This window comes from Aulonocara sp. 'chitande type north' Nkhata Bay, linkage group LG17 (assembly GCF_057382095.1).
Source record: "Aulonocara sp. 'chitande type north' Nkhata Bay isolate Kocher_YH1m ecotype deep benthic linkage group LG17, A_spYH_male_GT1.1, whole genome shotgun sequence".
Lineage (NCBI taxonomy): Eukaryota > Metazoa > Chordata > Actinopteri > Cichliformes > Cichlidae > Aulonocara > Aulonocara sp. 'chitande type north' Nkhata Bay.
The window spans coordinates 4,273,814-4,290,863 of NC_141360.1; the positions used below are offsets into that span (position 1 = coordinate 4,273,814).

At 36.3% G+C, this 17,050-nt stretch overlaps 3 protein-coding genes and 1 long non-coding RNA gene across 4 annotated transcripts; 3 read left to right on the plus strand and 1 right to left on the minus strand.

Moving 5' to 3' along the window:
• Nucleotides 1-276: 276 nt before the first annotated feature.
• On the plus strand, nt 277-630 carry LOC147309479 (snaclec agglucetin subunit alpha-2-like). Its single transcript, XM_086269876.1, has one exon. It carries the CDS (start codon nt 277-279, stop codon nt 628-630), a length of 354 nt encoding a protein of 117 aa, XP_086126002.1.
• Nucleotides 631-1,913: 1,283 nt separating this feature from the next.
• LOC147309480 (macrophage mannose receptor 1-like) lies at nt 1,914-5,762 on the plus strand. The gene is made up of 6 exons (XM_086268702.1): nt 1,914-1,938; nt 2,022-2,066; nt 2,371-2,485; nt 2,720-3,106; nt 3,577-3,933; nt 4,522-5,762. The coding sequence occupies exons 3-6, from the start codon at nt 2,452-2,454 to the stop codon at nt 4,866-4,868; spliced, it is 1,125 nt and encodes a 374-aa protein (XP_086124828.1). The 5' UTR covers nt 1,914-1,938; nt 2,022-2,066; nt 2,371-2,451; the 3' UTR covers nt 4,869-5,762.
• Nucleotides 5,763-8,354: 2,592 nt separating this feature from the next.
• Nucleotides 8,355-10,292, minus strand: LOC147309481 (uncharacterized). The gene is made up of 4 exons (XR_015125899.1): nt 10,035-10,292; nt 9,308-9,413; nt 9,035-9,222; nt 8,355-8,795 (listed from the first exon to the last, which is right to left on the minus strand). It is a non-coding gene; the product is annotated as an uncharacterized LOC147309481 (long non-coding RNA).
• Nucleotides 10,293-13,646: 3,354 nt separating this feature from the next.
• LOC147309482 (macrophage mannose receptor 1-like) lies at nt 13,647-16,758 on the plus strand. The gene is made up of 5 exons (XM_086268784.1): nt 13,647-13,951; nt 14,228-14,281; nt 14,428-14,814; nt 15,284-15,640; nt 16,230-16,758. The coding sequence occupies exons 2-5, from the start codon at nt 14,248-14,250 to the stop codon at nt 16,574-16,576; spliced, it is 1,125 nt and encodes a 374-aa protein (XP_086124910.1). The 5' UTR covers nt 13,647-13,951; nt 14,228-14,247; the 3' UTR covers nt 16,577-16,758.
• Nucleotides 16,759-17,050: the final 292 nt, after the last annotated feature.

Here is a 17,050-nt window from a genome sequence, read left to right on the forward strand (position 1 = left end):
TTTGTAAGGAACTTAAGACACATTAGTCACATTAGTTTCTGTCAGTGAGGGCCTGTAATGCAACTTACATGTAAATAATTCTTAAGAAAGAAAGAAATCTTCTCGATAACTTGGGGTGGTCGAGGTATACTCTGGGTAACAAGTCATATGACATTAATGATTTTACCACGGGTAAATCAAGAGGAGTAAAGATTTGAAACAGAAAATGCTTAAATTCTTTTTCTTTTGTTTTTGTCCTGATTTGTTTCCTTTTAACCGACCATCCTGTGTTTGTTCATGCCAGAAAACTTCATTCTGATCAAAGAAAACAAAAAATGGGATGAGGCCTTAACTTACTGCCAGCGGCACCATCATGATCTGGTCTCTATCACAAATCCCAAAGAGGAAGAATTAGTGAAGGAGAAAGTGAAGAACGCCACCACACCGTATGTGTGGCTGGGACTGCGCTTCAGCTGTGTTTTTCAACTGTGGCTGTGGGTCAGTGACCGGGTTGTCTGTTATGAGAACTGGGCCAATGAGGATCACGCTGGACGGTGTGGCATGTCTGTAGCCATGGAGACAGGAGGAGAGCATAAATGGTTCAAGAAAAATGATTCAGAGATGTTTAACTTCATCTGTTCGCTGCGATAGGCTTTTAAACCAGTCTAAATGACTGCTTATAGAGTTGATATTTCTCGTAATTATGAAGTCAAAAAATCAAAATCAAAACTAGAAGCAGATGACATCTAACAGTGATAATTTCTCTTTGTGTTTATTCTTAAGGGTTTTTTGTTTTTTTGTTTTGTTTTTTGCATATTGTTTACTACTACCTACTACAGAATAAGAATCCCTTTTTTGTTTTGTTATTTCAAACTTAAAAATGTTTTATTTGTTGAAAAACGGTCAGGTTACAGCTTTCTGGGTGTTTACAGCAAAGTACACCACAGCATTTATATGCTTATAATAGCTAATGTGTCTCAAAACCACATATATGTAATTATTAGTTTGGTGTCTAACATAAAATGTTTATTATTCTGTTTCCGTCTACTTTTATTTCTCTTTTTTCAATTTTTTTCTTGAACACTAGATGGTGCATTCGAGTCAGCCAAGCCACTGAAAAATGTCTGAAAAGTCGTGTGCTTGTACTTTAAATGATTCATGTTACCCAGTTTGGTCTTTTTGTGTAAATCAACATTAAACAGTAGCTCTGAAATTATGTTGGACTATGCTTTTGTTTTAACAAAGTAAAAGAATATGAAAAACTAATAAATATATTTCTCATAAAGTTTTGTATTCTTAGACAGTTTAAACTTCATTTTTATGCTTTTCAGAAAGAAATAGACCAATATTTACAATCATATAGTAAAACACCAGGAGGGCTTTGTGACTGAGCTCCCATCTTATTGTTTCCTTTTAGTTATTTTCAATTAATGTCCATGTTAAACACTAGAAGGTCTTTTTCTTTCTTTTCAATGTTGATGGTGGTTAAATTTGTGATAAAAATCTAAGAACATGAAATATAAAATAGTAAAATGCAAGACTGTTGTAATTTTACAACCTGCTCTCAACCAGGTTGTGTGTTCACCATAAGTTGCCATGGTGATTTAACCAGGTAATAAGAGCAAGTTTCATGACACAGAACATTTTGTTTTTCCCTAAGTCTGATTTTTAAATATAAAAATTCGGTATGAACAACTATTTTAGTTTATCTCCCACAGAAGTGTCTTTCTGTGAAGTGACACTTTCTGTATTTATTTGCTGGACAGCCAACAGTGCATATTTCACTTCTTCCTCTTTTCTATCATTTAGTTTCTTAAGACGTGACGCGAGCTGTCACAGTTCACTGTCAATGGGGAGGACTGCACACGCAGGAGGAAGAGACAGCAACAAAAAACAAGTTTAAAAAGAACAAACCGGATATGCTTCCAGTAAACACAAAGTCCCACTGTTAAACCAAAAGTAGGAATATTTAAATGCGCACCACAGAATTCTCTTTGTTGAAGCAGAGTGGAATATTTTATTAAGTGCAGTCTTCTTTACAGCAACACGCAGACGCATCGGAGCGAAGCACAGAAGAATAACCAGATGTAAGTTAAAACTTTGTAGTTGAAATTAACATTTTTACCTACAATATTTATTTCTTCCTCATTTTCTGCTTAATATTAAAATGATTTGCACTTTTAAAATGAAAAGCATTTTTAGTTTTAGAATGAACATTTTAAGAATTTTTAAAGTAGGAATTCTCTTGGTTTGTAATAATAATCTTTTTTATGTAAAAGAAACTGGATCCAACCTTTAATTTCTTATTCATATTATTTGAAATTGTCCTGCTTGTTGTGGTTCCTGTTTACAGCTTGATTTTTTCATCCATCTTTCACTGGTCTTCCTTAGAACTCATCTAACTCAAACATCTAACTATATTAACTCAAAATCGACACAATTAAAATCTTAGTTTCATCAAACAGAGGAAATATGCACGGGAGGCTTTTTCTGCTCATCCTGATCGGTAAGTCGATCAATTTAGCATTAAAAACCACAGATTTACTGCATCACTTGAGATTAATGAAGGTTTCTGTGAACTGCTTACAAAACCTGTCAGATAACAACATCCAAAACACAATTTCTGTCAACAACCATGTGTGAGCAGTCTCTATGGGACCTCTGCCCTCCGGATATAATTTTGTTAACAACATTTTTGCCATCAGTAGATTTCTGAATAACTTGTTGTTGTTGTTTTTAGGTCAGTGTTCCTTGATTTTATGCCAAGGCTATAAATACTATTTTATTAAAGAGCCTAAAACTTGGGACGAAGCTCAGCGCTACTGTAGAGAAGGATATAAAGACCTGGCCACAGTGCCTAACATGACATATATGAAGACACTGTACACAGATTCTACAGAGAATCAAGGAAACGCCTGGATTGGGCTGTACAGCATCTCAGGAAAAGAAAACAGGAGGTGGCACTGGTCTCTGCCAGGAGTGGAGTTCAATGATAAAGACGTGAAATGGAGTGGAAATGAACCTAATGATAAAGGCGGACATCTTGAGAACTGTGTAGTGATTGACAGCTCTGGTGGGTTGTTGGATTTTGGTTGTTCTCATGTTCACCGCTTTATCTGCTATAATGGTGAGAATATTTGACAATAATTGTATTAATTAAACAAAGTGTTTATATTTAAACATATCTACAGCTCATCTCTAATGAAAATGAGAAGATGCGATAATTGGCTGCTGGTGTTTTAGCCCCTGTGTGCTATCCTGCTCATTTGAATACCCGTCCTCCCACGGTGCTTTCTCTGCCTCTCATGTTACACCAGGACACTGTTCATTTGCTTTGCTGAACCATCTCGTGGTGCCAAATGTCATTACACAAAATTTCATACCAGACCTTTGATCAGAAAACTGTTTCTCTGCCACACAGAGCAAAGTCATCCTGAGCATAATGTCACAGCTGTGGTTATTCCCATAATGTTGGTAGTTTAGTTTTGAAGGTTTCGAGCTATTTTAAGTTGTGTCTTTAGAAAATCAAGTTAAAGATACATTTAAAGATAGAAATGTACATTTCTTATGAGTCTTGTCTTTCTCTTTATTACACAGAACAAAACAAATCACTACATTTCATTGACAATAAAAAAAAGTGGCGTGAGGCTCAGAGCTACTGCAGAGAGAACCACACAGACCTGGCCAGTGGAGCAGAACAGTTAAAGGAAGCAGTCAGTACATTTAAGAGTTCTGATGAACGACGATCATGGATCGGCCTGTTCAGAGACACCTGGAGGTGGTCAGATGGGAGTAATTATTCTTACAGACACTGGAGAGATGTTGGTGAGTTACCTGAAGAGCTGTCTAAAACTGACCGCGGCACCAGGAAATGTGCGATGACTGAATTAAACAAAGAAGGAAAATGGAAAGCTGATGATTGTAACACCAGAAAATCTTTCTTCTACTACGATGGTGAGATTTACAAAGATTCATTTTTCACATCTGGTTTCTGTCAGTTTTCTTACTGAGGAATAAATGTTAAAGCTAAACTAATATTTCTTAGTCTCATGGAAAATCTGTACACGAAGAGGTTGGTATATGTTTCATCATAAAGCTAAATAATGCAAGCTGTTATGGAGATAGAGCTACACCCCAGGCACATAATGCAGCCTCCTTTCATTAGGAACCTGAGTCACAGGGGTCATATTAGTTTCTGAGTGTGGGTATCGCTACTGTTTCTAATAGGTTCTAGATTTACAGCTATAATGAGACATAATTCTTGTTTCTAAATCCTCCTGATTAAAAGAAAATTAAATATAAAAAGGCTCACTTAAATTTAAATAATAAGACTTTAATAAAGTAAATTGAAAATTCTAAGCTGGAAAAACTTACAGCAGGAAAGTAAAAAATATGACAAACTGTCCAACACTTATTTTTATGAAATTTGTTTAGTTTTTTGTATTCTTTTGTTTGTTCCTCATGTATTTTTGTATTTGAGGTAGAAAATCTAGAAACCTGATTTCATTTAATTTGAACTGAACATCTGTTTGTTCATGGCAGAAAAGTTGATCCTGATCAATGAAAGGAAAAACTGGGATGAGGCTGTAAATTACTGCAGAAAGCACCATCGTGACCTCGTCTCCATCACAAACCTTGAACAGCAGGAACTGGTGCAAGAGAAAGCCAAGAATGCCAGCACACCCCACATCTGGCTGGGACTGCGCTACAGCTGTGCTCTTGATCTGTGGTTCTGGGTCAATGACCAGCTTGTCTGCTATGAGAACTGGGCCAATGACACAGACACTGGGGACTGTAACCTGGCTGTAGCCATGGAGACAAGAGGAGAACATAAATGGTTCAAGAAAAATGATGCAGAGATGTTTAGCTTCATCTGTTCTTTATCATAGGCTTTGAAACCATGCTAACTTAATTGTTTTAAATCTTATATTTCTAGTAAGTGTTGTAATCACACTTACTATATTTTTCCTTTATCCAGGCTAGAGATTGATGGGATATAACAACAAGAAGCACTCTGAGTGCAAACCTCCACTCTGGACAGGATTTTTGTTTAATACAATAACGCTGGATTTTGCATGTAATCATTTTCGTTTTTTTCTCTTTTTAAATGTACTAAGATGTTTGTAGTGCAGTAAAAAAAATAAAAATAACTAAATAAATCCACACCATTGTGGATTTCAAATGTATCTATTTTGTGATACTTTTGAACTCTGATTGAGAGTGCTCCACATAAACTACAACAATACACTGGACTGTAAACTCTCAATATTGGCTGAATTATGCTACTTTATTGAAAGTGTGAAATGTGAGAAAAAAATGTGAAATAATAATAAGCAAGAATAATGAGTTAATGCATTGGATACATTCACTGTTGCCAAATTCCTCACTCGGATTTTAAAGCCAGCATAAAATAAATGTGCAGAAAAGTGACTAATGTGTTTGCACCACTTTAATATTAACACAGCAGAGAGTCAAAAAAAATGAAGATTTTTACTAGTAATGAAAGCTGTCGGATGAACGTTAGGTATCATTTGAAAATAAATTAACAAAGATCATTGTTTATTCTGAAGGAATAAGAAATTGTTAATGTTTCTTAGAAATCTGAAGTTTTATTTATTTTTTTCCAAAATACATCTCAAAAAGTAAAAAAAAACAACTCATTCGCCTATTTTTCATTAAATGTAGTCCCATCAGAAATGACTGGTTTTGGGGGGGTGGTTGATCCAAAGTTCAACATCGTGTTTGCTCTCCATTTAATGATATGATGCAAATATTGTTATTGTAGCACTGTTTGTATGATGATATCCAAATGCACACAATAAAATCCTCTTTACTGGAGCAGAATGGAATATTTTACTGAGTGCAGACTTCATTAGCAAAGCACACAGAGACACACTGTGTGCTATGCTGGCAGTGGCAGACTGTATGTGTAGCAAAAAAGGACTCAAATGCAGACCAAAACAGAAAGTGAAACGTGACGTGGAGTAACAGAAAACGAGCAGTTTACTAAGGCTGGTAAAATAAATACAAATGAAGGGCATGGGTGAAACGAAACAATAACCTAAACTGGGTGATCTAAAACTAAAACATGAAAAACCCTTAAACACGGTGAACTGACAGGAATACCTGAAGACGTGCACACAGAGACACATCATGAGTGTCTCTGTGCGCTCATCAGAGTTTCTGAGTTAAACCACACTGACATGTTTTTCTATGGACTGACTGAACATTTGTGTAAATGGTGCCTCTTCTGAGTAGAAAAAAAGTGACCACTATGATATTATTGGGTTAAAAATATTTACCTCTTAAAAATTTCCAGCAGCAGCTGTCAGCCATAATTTAACCGTCCACACATTTTTATTTTTCTGTATATTCTCAATAAAATTCCTGGAAAGAAATGTTTTACAATAATTTTAAATGATTATTGACGACACAAATAAACTCTGTCCAGCGTGTTGGATTGTAAACTTTCCATACGTCTTTAGTTACATGCTACTTTCTGCTACTACTAGTATTCAAACTATGTCAGCAGCATCATTAAGAAGTTGTAGTTAAAATAGATATGAACACATCTAGAACACAGAAAAGTGTTCTAGATTTAAGATTATAAACTTGATTATCAGCATGAATTTAGTTTATCTTCTACACAAATACTTTCTTGTTGTTTAACTTGTTGGTCAGTTTTCAGAATGACCACAACTACAAAGAAAAACAAATCTCAATTATTAAAAACATTCATTTAATTTAGTCTTTTACCATTGCTCTAACAGAAAGGATGTTTTTAGTTGTGTCTTTCAGCATGTCAAACAGCAGGTTTGGCTTCTTGTCTGTCCTGTTTTCCATTACATTATGTAAATATTGTTATTATATTGCCTGGTGTTTGGCCAGCTTAGAGTTCTTGTTTGCATATTCAAATCCATTCAACAGAGTCTTCTCTGTTGGAGCAGGATGAGGAACTTTATTGAATGCAGCCTTCATTAACACATCAAATAGAGACATCAGAGAGAAGCAAGGAAACACAAATAATCAAATATACATTAAAACTTTGTGGTGCTTTTCAAAATTTATAATATGTAGGTTGAAGTTTAAAGTAGTTTTTCTTTCTTTGTTTAAAATTAGATTTTTTTTCATATAGTTTCCACAGAGTAAGAGCATTGCAATAAGTCAGTGGTTGTTGAAGCATTTATTTGTCTAATCTTCTTTGTTTATACTTAGCTGCATTATTTTCATCTATATGTTTGTTCTTTTTTGTTTACAGTTTCCATATTTCTGTCATGGTCCTGCATCGGTGACCCAGCGTTTTGTGTTGTTTATTATTAATAGTCTTTGCTTTTGTCTTATTTAGAATCTCTAGTCTTTGGTTTCAGTGTTATTTAGAGTCCTTCTGTTTCTGTCTCTGTGTTCCAGGTTTGCTGTGCCCCTTGTCATGTCTGCGTCTCTGTGTTAGTTTCCTGTTTTACTTTGACAGTCTGTGTCCTGTGTCAGTGTATTCTGTTTTTCTTCCTGTCTTGTAATGTTCAATTAGTCACAACTTTGTCCAGTTTTTATTGATCCATGACAAAAATGACAGCAACATTTACAGTTAACATATTAGTTTCAAAAAACATGCAGTGCTGGTTTGCCTGCTCATTCTGGTGGGTAAGTAGATCATTTTACCAATAAAAATTACATATTTGAATCATCTTAGATTGATTGAGTGCATTGTTAAGTGATTATAAGGACCACAAATGCTGATATGGCAGGCAGAGATTCCTACAAAACTCAGGTTATGCTCAGTTTCTAGAACATTTAGTAGTCCATAGTTTCAGCCCAAATGATAAACCAAAAACACAGAGAGATAAAAACAGATGATGCAACAAAGGAAAGACGGCTTTTCAAAAATAGGACAGCTGTGTGATCTGAGTCAGACAGGCTCTCTCTCTCTCTCTCTCTCTCTCTCTCTCTCTCTCTCTCACACACACACACACACACACACACACACACACACACACACACACACACGCCATGAAAGATAATCGGGGAAGTGGATACAGCTGGCAGAACAGGACAGGTGTAGACAATTAAGACAATGAAAAGGTGGAACCAGAACACAACAGAAAACCAGCTAATAAAATAGGAAATTACCCAAAATATAAGAGATAAATACTGAACATAATATGATGGGAACACTGGTGTAACTAAACACCAGTCACAAACACCACAGAAAGTTCAAATAACACACAGCACAGGCTTCTTCTCACCATCAGTGAGAGTGATGCTATTCTAACATTGAGCTTGCCAATAATTGGAGCTTAATATTTACTTTGCTTTAAAGTTCTTCATCATTAGAGACAAAAAAAAAGATGTTACTTTGATTTATTTGTTTATTGTGTCTAATTGAGAGATACTTACATGCACACATTAGTAGCCTTTAGATTTATAGCCAGGTAGATGAATAACAGTTATAATATTAACTTTGTACCCAAACATAATTCAGCAGTGCAGTACAATTTTCAAATAGTTGAATCATAATTACATTACATCGCATTGTTATTGTTTTCAATAAAAATGTTTGTTTGGACAACAGAAATTCGCTAAAACTCTTTATTGTAGCAGAAAGTAAGAGAAAGGGAAATACGTAAGTACATGAGGTGCATGTATTTTAATTTTGTACTTTTTGGTTACAATTACTTTCCAGTGGCTCCAGGTTGTGCAGTCACAGGATTTTGAGATAGCACAGTAGAGCTATTCTTACGACGTTTTAGCTCACGATCAATCTGACACCAGACACATAGGTTGCAGAAACAAGTGTGTACGATGTCTCTCTGGAGAGTCCCCTATGGAGGAAATAGCTGTTTGTTATTTCTATCTTTTAATTATAACATAATATTTGCATTATAGATAACTGCACTTAGGTTTGCAATGTTACATTAAATGTGTTTTTTTACATTCTTGGTTGTTTATTAAAATTATTTTGTGTAAAGATTTTTATAAATCTGCATTTCTAGATGAAGAAATGCATCTTATAAATGGTATCTGTTAAAAAAAATTGAAAATTGTTTTATTGGTGTCATACCTCAATTCCATATTTCTTTCTCATGGCAATCCTGAATGACAAGGCTACGGGAGCAACAAACAATGGTATCCCGAGGATCGATAGTGCCCCAGGGGAGCACATGTCCAAAATCGGGAGGAAAGGGTTCTCTCCAAGTGATTTTGAAATGGTGATCGCATAGCATGGCCAGCACCAAAAAGCATAGCAACCTGAAAATCATGACACAAATAGTAAAATATTGGCATTTTTTACACATATCAAAAATACAAGTTAAAGTCCAGTATTGATTCTTACAAGACAACTTGTCTTCCATGCAGTCAAAGAGGCCAGAGCCCCACTCTGCTGACGACGGCTCTGTCATTGGGCTGCAGATGATGACCTGATTGGATCTGAATATGTGCTGTATATGTTTAAAAAAAAATTGGAATAAAGAACAAACACACAAATATAAAACACCCTCTATGCTCCATGTTTCTAAATATCATAAATATGGTTTCATGTAAATCAGGATTGCCACTGTGGATCCTTCAAGAAGATATAACATTGTACAAAATGAAATCAGTTTACTGTGAATGCATCCATATGGAAATTCTTTGTTGGTAAGTAAAATTCATTTATTAAGCGCTGTGCACAGAAAGAGTCAACTTGATAAGAACATGATGTTCCACAATGGCCAGTAAAAATTTAGTCAGCTACATTCCAAGTCCTTCATTTTAAAGGTACAAATATATAAGTTTTTAAAAAGGCAGGGACAAAATTTGTTGTAGTGCATTCTGATTCATATGTGTGCATTTATTAATATTTTAATAGGGATAAATCCCTTCAGTATACTTCTTTATCCTCCAATCCAAACTATAGCAATTTCAATAACTTTGAAACTGAAAAATAATAAATTAAAAAAGAACTTTTTTTCCTTATTAAATCACACTTTTTGGATAAATATCTATCATTACTTATAATATTTAAACTTATATACTTAAACAACATATAAGTTGCCATGTTAAATTTTAATTTGTCTTACCTGATGTAGATGGAAGTGCTGTTGTCACCTTTTAGGCTGTGAGAGAATTAAACAGTGTACTCTGAGGAGCGGCACTTAAAGCAAATTTCCTCAGTTATCAACTATCATCAACATTTTTTTGTAGGCCCACAAAAATGTTGACATAAGTCAATATAGAGTGAAACAAAAAGCTGTCAAAAATATTTCTACGGAACTGAAACAAATGAAGTTGGATCATTCATTTTGTTCTCAACCTTACACACCTGTAAAAATGTGTTACTGTTGTGTTGCCAAAGTCTGTCCGTGAGCACACAAGACAGTGAGAGACCGCTGCTGCAGTGCTCAGAACCATGATGGTCCCAATGCTGGGGGCAGTGTGCATGTGCTTTTGCAAAAACTGTACCAGGGGGAATTGTTGTATACTTTAAAGTTATGCATAACTTGCAAAAAAATCCAAAATACTGGCTTGACACAACGTAGATGTTACATGAATATACACACATACTTCTTGTGGTTACCTGATAGATGTGTTTCTCTTTCAGCTGATATGAATACTTCCATTCTCTAAAATGTCATCAAACACCATTAAGCTGGAAGCCTTGTGTTAATCTCCACAGCTGTGAAAACACTTAAATGTTATCAGTTACACAGATTATTCTTTGCATCCTTGAACAGTTTAATGAATAATTGCACAGAAAGTTGTGGAGATTACAACTTTCTCAAGTGGAAATGATAACAGAGACTCTTCAAATAGTAATACTGAGCAAGAACAGGATTCCTAAACAATCAGCAAGTTAAGACGTATTCTTGACAGTTATTCCGATGTTAACAACCCCTCTCTATGTTTGCTCTTGCCCACACAATGTGTGCACATTCTTGTGCAAACAGGCTGTGGGCTTAAAACCCTTATTGCAAAATACTAAGTTATAGTGCCAAACTCTCATAAGAAACAGAGCCAGTGTGTGCACACGGACACTGCCAGGTTGTGTCACGCACGACACTGACTCCTGGTTCAGAAAGACTTTTCGCCTCTGTCAGTGCGCCCCAGGGTGGCTGTGGCTACAATGTAGCTTGCCATCACCAGTGTGTGAATGTGTGTGTGAATGGGTGGATGACTGGATATGTAAAGCGCTTTGGGGTCCTTAGGGACTAGTAAAGCGCTATATAAATACAGGCCATTTACCATTTACCATTTGTATCCTAAATGCAAGTGACGGGAAACTAAAGGCCCGTCACTTGCACTTTTTGGTGTGAAATGACATGTTACAGTCACAAATACACAAACACAATTAAAGTTTTCATCATTTTCATGAAAGTGTTTGATTTGATTCCAAAATCAGTTCCCCAGAACTGACTCAAGACTCACAAATTTGGAGGGCAAACGGTTCAAAACTGTGAAAATATCTATTCTGTTCAGTAAGTCTGGCCTTACTCTTTGTAATAATTACTGAGGCAGAGTGGCTTTAAGCTCGGGCTGGCATCCCTGAAGGATTTATGAAAATATTCATACAATCATTTACACAGATATAAACAAAATTTAAATAAAACCATGGAAAACTTTCAACATTATTTGTGCTCTTAACGTTCCTCCTCAGTGAATAAACTTCATTATGAGAGCTTTTAATCACACAAATGTCTGTGATCACCTTGTTAAGAGCCACTACTTAATTGACCTGCCACAACACTTACCCGCTCTTTCTTGCTGTGCAGGAATCTGTGGATCAACGGTCTGGATACTGTGGTGAGCAATCGGAAATACTGAGTGAGTAAATAGATTTATTCAGTAAAAGGACCAGATGTTACAGTTATGAGGAAAAGCAGCCCAGAAACTTTACCAGCTGCACACATCGTTGTGTGCCTCAACTTTCGTTCTTTGGCCTAAGCTAATCTGCCATTTTTACTTGGTTAGGTTTAGAGATCTGATCTATATTATAATTTTACAATTTGGGACACATCGTCGGTAGTGGACCTTTGATTCATCGGGTGTTTCGGCCATTATCACTAGACACCCTCATCCAAGGAGGCCCTGCCAGGGTTGATCAGGGTTGTCACTGGTTTATGTAAAATTTTTATTTCTCTTCTTCTTTCTAATGTTTAATTTTCTACAGTTTATTCTATCTATTCAATGCAACTGAGAAATACTTACCTCTTTAAAATTTATGGAGCCTCATTTCTTCAAAAGGGACAGAAAAGGTGATAGAGAGATGTAAGACAAGTAAGTAAGATAAGATAGGAGAGAGGAGAGCCGGAAGGGGGGCGCCCGATCTGGCTTCCCACACCTCCCCGCCGGATTGGACTGTACGCTCTACCTCCCCATTGCCTCCCAGAAAAGGGAAGAAGAGCAGAGGGGAGAAGAGCAGAACTTTTTTTTCCTATTCTTTCATTCCTCCTTTTAGTTTCACTACCATGAGCTTAACTGCACAGTCCCCATGAGGCCCTGAGACAGCTGTATCAGTCAACCAGAAAAACTAATGTTATGTTTTACCCTTTTGATGCCCCCTGTTGAGGCAGGCCCACCATAGGCCCACGTGATGTCAGCCCTTTTTAGCCATTCTAAGAAGTTCTGTGACTGATGTAGAAGATATTGTCTGATCAAAGTTCGGATTTAATGCTGACAGACAAAGAACTGGGAGGTGCAGGTTTCTTTAATTGGGAGAGCCTACAAGCTTTAATATCGTCCAGATCTGAACTCCAACTGGAAAAACAGAAAGACTAACCTTCATCTCTGAGTTCAACCACTGTTATCAGCAGCTTAACAATACGCATTGCAGACACTGGCACACTCTAGAGACTGAAGCATTGCTGAGTGCTGATACTGGAGCAACTTCCCGTCTTATTATTTTAAGGAGCTCAGACAGTTAGGGATCATCTTGTCAATATTGTTCAAATAAACTGAACGATGCTTCAGATGTTTTTTACTCATCCACACAGTGGAAAGACGTCGTCTGTTAAACAGTTCACAAACTGCAACACAACATCAGTTATCTGTGTGCTCAAATACACCGGTGGTCAAGCTTGTACTGGAACCACATAGAGAGCACTTAAACAAACAAGGAGTATGCCATAGCTAAACACTATTATGAGGCTAAACACAGCTCTCTTCAGAGGATCTAATGCTGTATCATAGCAGACTCGTTGTAGTAGCTGAAAAGGACTTTTGCCAGTTTGCCAAACTGTGTTCATGCACATTTGCACATATACACACACATTCAGTAAGATTCAGCCAATTAAGAATTTCTGGCTATTAGACATCTCAAACGTGCGCACTATCAATCAGGTAATGAGTAAACTTAAAATGTGCTGCTGAATTGGATTTTGTGGGGGTTCCTGTGGGACCTTTCTTTTTTGGGAGAGGTGTGATGAACCCTGCTCATTGTTTTAAACCTTCTCTAAAGTGTTTCAGATCTGGTGGGTGCAGCAGGGTTCATCAGTGCCAACTGGGCCTTTGGTTCCCAGACTATAAATCTTCCTGTACTGCTTTTTCTTTACTCTTTGTTGTTTGTTGCATTTACAACACTTGCATACATCTCAGCATACGTGCATACCTTACATCATAGCTCATATTGATTTGTGTAGCTCGTTAAGTTCTGTTTCAGTAGTCTAATTTTATTTATGAACCTTCCAAAGAACCTTCAAAATGCAAACAGTAAAGACATGCAGTTAGTTGAGTTTTATTATAAGTTTTATTATATATAAATACCTCTGAGAGAAGGAAGCATGTTGTTAAAGTAAATTATTTTAAATAACACCCTCTCTTTGTTTGACATTATGTAAATATTAGTATTATATTACCTCTGTTATGACCATCTTGTTGGAATATTTAAATGAGTCCCATAGAATGATCTTTGTTGAAGCAGAGACATGTTACTGACTGCAGGTTTCTTTAACACAACACGCAGAGGCATCGGACTGAAGCAAGGAAAGAAGAATAATCAGATGTAAGTTCAAACTTCAGTCTCAATTTACATTGTTAGCTCAGCACTGGCTTTACATTAAACTTACAGTATTTATTCTGTATTTCTGCTGATTTTTAAAAGACTCAAAAACATTTTTAAAGTAGCTATTCCCCTCATGTGTAATGTATTTTTTACAGTGCAAAATAAACTGCATGTTTTCTTACTCATATATTACCTTACCTATATTACCCTATTATCTGTGAGAGTGGTGCAGTTATATTAACTTTGATGGTTGTTTATCTGTCTTTTAAATCTTAGTTTTATCAAACAGAGGAAATATGCACCGGAGGCTTTTTCTGCTCATGCTGATGGGTAAGTCGATCAGTTTAACAGTAAAAACAGCAGATTTGCATCACTTCAGATTAGTGCAGGGTTTCTGTGAACTGCTCACAAAACTTGCCATCAGTAGATTTCTGAATGACCTGTGTTTTTTTTTTTTTTTTTTTGTGTGTTTTTAGGTCAGTGTTCCTTGATTTTATGCCAGCGCTATGAGTACTATTTTATTAAAGAGCCTAAAACTTGGGACGAAGCTCAGCGCTACTGTAGAGAAGGATATAAAGACCTGGCCACAGTGCCTAACATAACATATATGAAGACACTGTACACAGATTCTACAGAGAATCAAGAAAACGCCTGGATTGGGCTGTACAGCATCTCAGGAAAAGAAAACAGGAGGTGGCACTGGTCTCTGCCAGGAGTCGAGTTCAATGCTAAGGAGATGAATTGGAGTGGAAATGAACCTAATGATGGAGGCGGATATCTTGAGAACTGTGTAGTGATTGACAGCTCTGGTGGGTTGTTGGATATTGGTTCTTCTCATGGTTACCCCTTTATCTGCTATAATGGTGAGAATATTTGACAATAATTGTATTAATTAAACAAAGTGTTTATATTTAAACATATCTACAGCTCATCTCTAATGAAAATGAGAAGATGCGATAATTGGCTGCTGGTGTTTTAGCCCCTGTGTGCTATCCTGCTCATTTGAATACCCGTCCTCCCACGGTGCTTTCTCTGCCTCTCATGTTACACCAGGACACTGTTCTTTGCTTTGCTGAACCATCTCGTGGTGCCAAATGTCATTACACAAAATTTCATACCAGACCTTTGATCAGAAAACTGTTTCTCTGCCACACAGAGCAAAGTCATCCTGAGCATAATGTCACAGCTGTGGTTATTCCCATAATGTTGATAGTTTAGTTTTGAAGGTTTCGAGCTATTTTAAGTTGTGTCTTTAGAAAATCAATTTAAAGATACATTTAAAGATAGAAATGCACATTTCTTATGAGTCTTGTCTTTCTCTTTATTACACAGAACAAAACAAATCACTACATTTCATTGACAATAAAAAAAAGTGGCGTGAGGCTCAGAGCTACTGCAGAGAGAACCACACAGACCTGGCCAGTGGAGCAGAACAGTTAAACAAAGCAGTCAGTACATTTAAGAGTTCTGATGAACCACGATCATGGATCGGCCTGTTCAGAGACACCTGGAGGTGGTCAGATGGGAGTAATTATTCTTACAGACACTGGAGAGATGTTGGTGAGTTACCTGAAGAGCTGTCTGAAACTGACAACGGCACCAGGAAATGTGCGATGACTGAATTAAACAAAGAAAGAAAATGGAAAGCTGATGATTGTAACACCAGAAAGCCTTTCTTCTGCTACGATGGTGAGATTTACAAAGATTCATTTTTCACATCTGGTTTCTGTCAGTTTTCTTACTGAGGAATAAATGTTAAAGCTAAACTAATCTTTCTTCGTCTCATGGAAAAGCTTTACACGAAGAGGTTGTTATATGTTTCATCATAAAGCTAAATAATGCAAGCTGTTATGGAGATAGAGCTACACCCCAGACACATAATGCAGCCTCCTTTCATCAGGAACCTGAGTCACAGGGGTCATATTAGTTTCTGAGTGTGGGTATCGCTACTGTTTCTAATAGGTTCTAGATTTACAGCTATAATGAGAAATAATTCTTGTTTCTAAATCCTCCTGATTAAAAGAAAATTAAATATAAAAAAGGCTCACTTAAATTTAAATAATAAGACTTTAATAAAGTAAATTGAAAATTCTAAGCTGGAAAAACTTACAGCAGGAAAGTAAAAAATATGACAAACTGTCCAACACTTATTTTTATGAAATTTGTTTAGTTTTTTGTATTCTTTTGTTTGTTCCTCATGTATTTTTGTATTTGAGGTAGAAAATCTAGAAACCTGATTTCATTTAATTTGAACTGAACATCTGTTTGTTCATGGCAGAAAAGTTGATCCTGATCAATGAAAGGAAAAACTGGGATGAGGCTGTAAATTACTGCAGAAAGCACCATCGTGACCTGGTCTCCATCACAAACCTTGAACAGCAGGAACTGGTGCAAGAGAAAGCCAAGAATGCCAGCACACCCCACATCTGGCTGGGACTGCGCTACAGCTGTGCTCTTGATCTGTGGTTCTGGGTCAATGACCAGCTTGTCTGCTATGAGAACTGGGCCGATGACACAGACACTGGGGACTGTAACCTGGCTGTAGCCATGGAGACAAGAGGAGAACATAAATGGTTCAAGAAAAATGATGCAGAGATGTTTAGCTTCATCTGTTCTTTATCATAGGCTTTGGAACCATGCTAAATTAATTGTTTTAAATCTTATATTTCTAGTAAGTGTTGTAATCACACTTACTATATTTTTCCTTTATCCAGGCTAGAGATTGATGGGATATAACAACAAGAAGCACTCTGAGTGCAAACCTCCACTCTGGACAGGATTTTTGTTTAATAGAATAACACTGGATTTTGCATGTAATCATTTTGGGTTTTTTTTTTCTCTTTTTAAATGTACTAAGATGTTTGTAGTGCAGTAAAAAAAATAAAAATAACTAAATAAATCCACACCATTGTGGATTTCAAATGTATCTATTTTGTGATACTTTTGAACTCTGATTGAGAGTGCTCCACATAAACTACAACAATACACTGGACTGTAAACTCTCAATATTGGCTGAATTATGCTACTTTATTGAAAGTGTGAAATGTGAGAAAAAAATGTGAAATAATAATAAGCAAGAATAATGAGTTAATGCATTGG

What these genes read in the sequence shown, in the direction of transcription:
- LOC147309479 (XM_086269876.1), top strand. Translation starts at nt 277, where the DNA reads ATGCCAGAAAACTTCATTCTGATCAAAGAAAACAAAAAATGGGATGAG.
- LOC147309480 (XM_086268702.1), top strand. Translation starts at nt 2,452, where the DNA reads ATGCACGGGAGGCTTTTTCTGCTCATCCTGATCG. An exon ending in TTTTCTGCTCATCCTGATCG is followed by an intron (nt 2,486 to 2,719) that starts GTAAGTCGATCA and finishes TGTTGTTTTTAG; the next exon opens with GTCAGTGTTCCTTGATTTTA. An exon ending in ATCTTTCTTCTACTACGATG is followed by an intron (nt 3,934 to 4,521) that starts GTGAGATTTACA and finishes TGTTCATGGCAG; the next exon opens with AAAAGTTGATCCTGATCAAT.
- LOC147309482 (XM_086268784.1), top strand. Translation starts at nt 14,248, where the DNA reads ATGCACCGGAGGCTTTTTCTGCTCATGCTGATGG. An exon ending in CCCCTTTATCTGCTATAATG is followed by an intron (nt 14,815 to 15,283) that starts GTGAGAATATTT and finishes TTTATTACACAG; the next exon opens with AACAAAACAAATCACTACAT. An exon ending in GCCTTTCTTCTGCTACGATG is followed by an intron (nt 15,641 to 16,229) that starts GTGAGATTTACA and finishes TGTTCATGGCAG; the next exon opens with AAAAGTTGATCCTGATCAAT.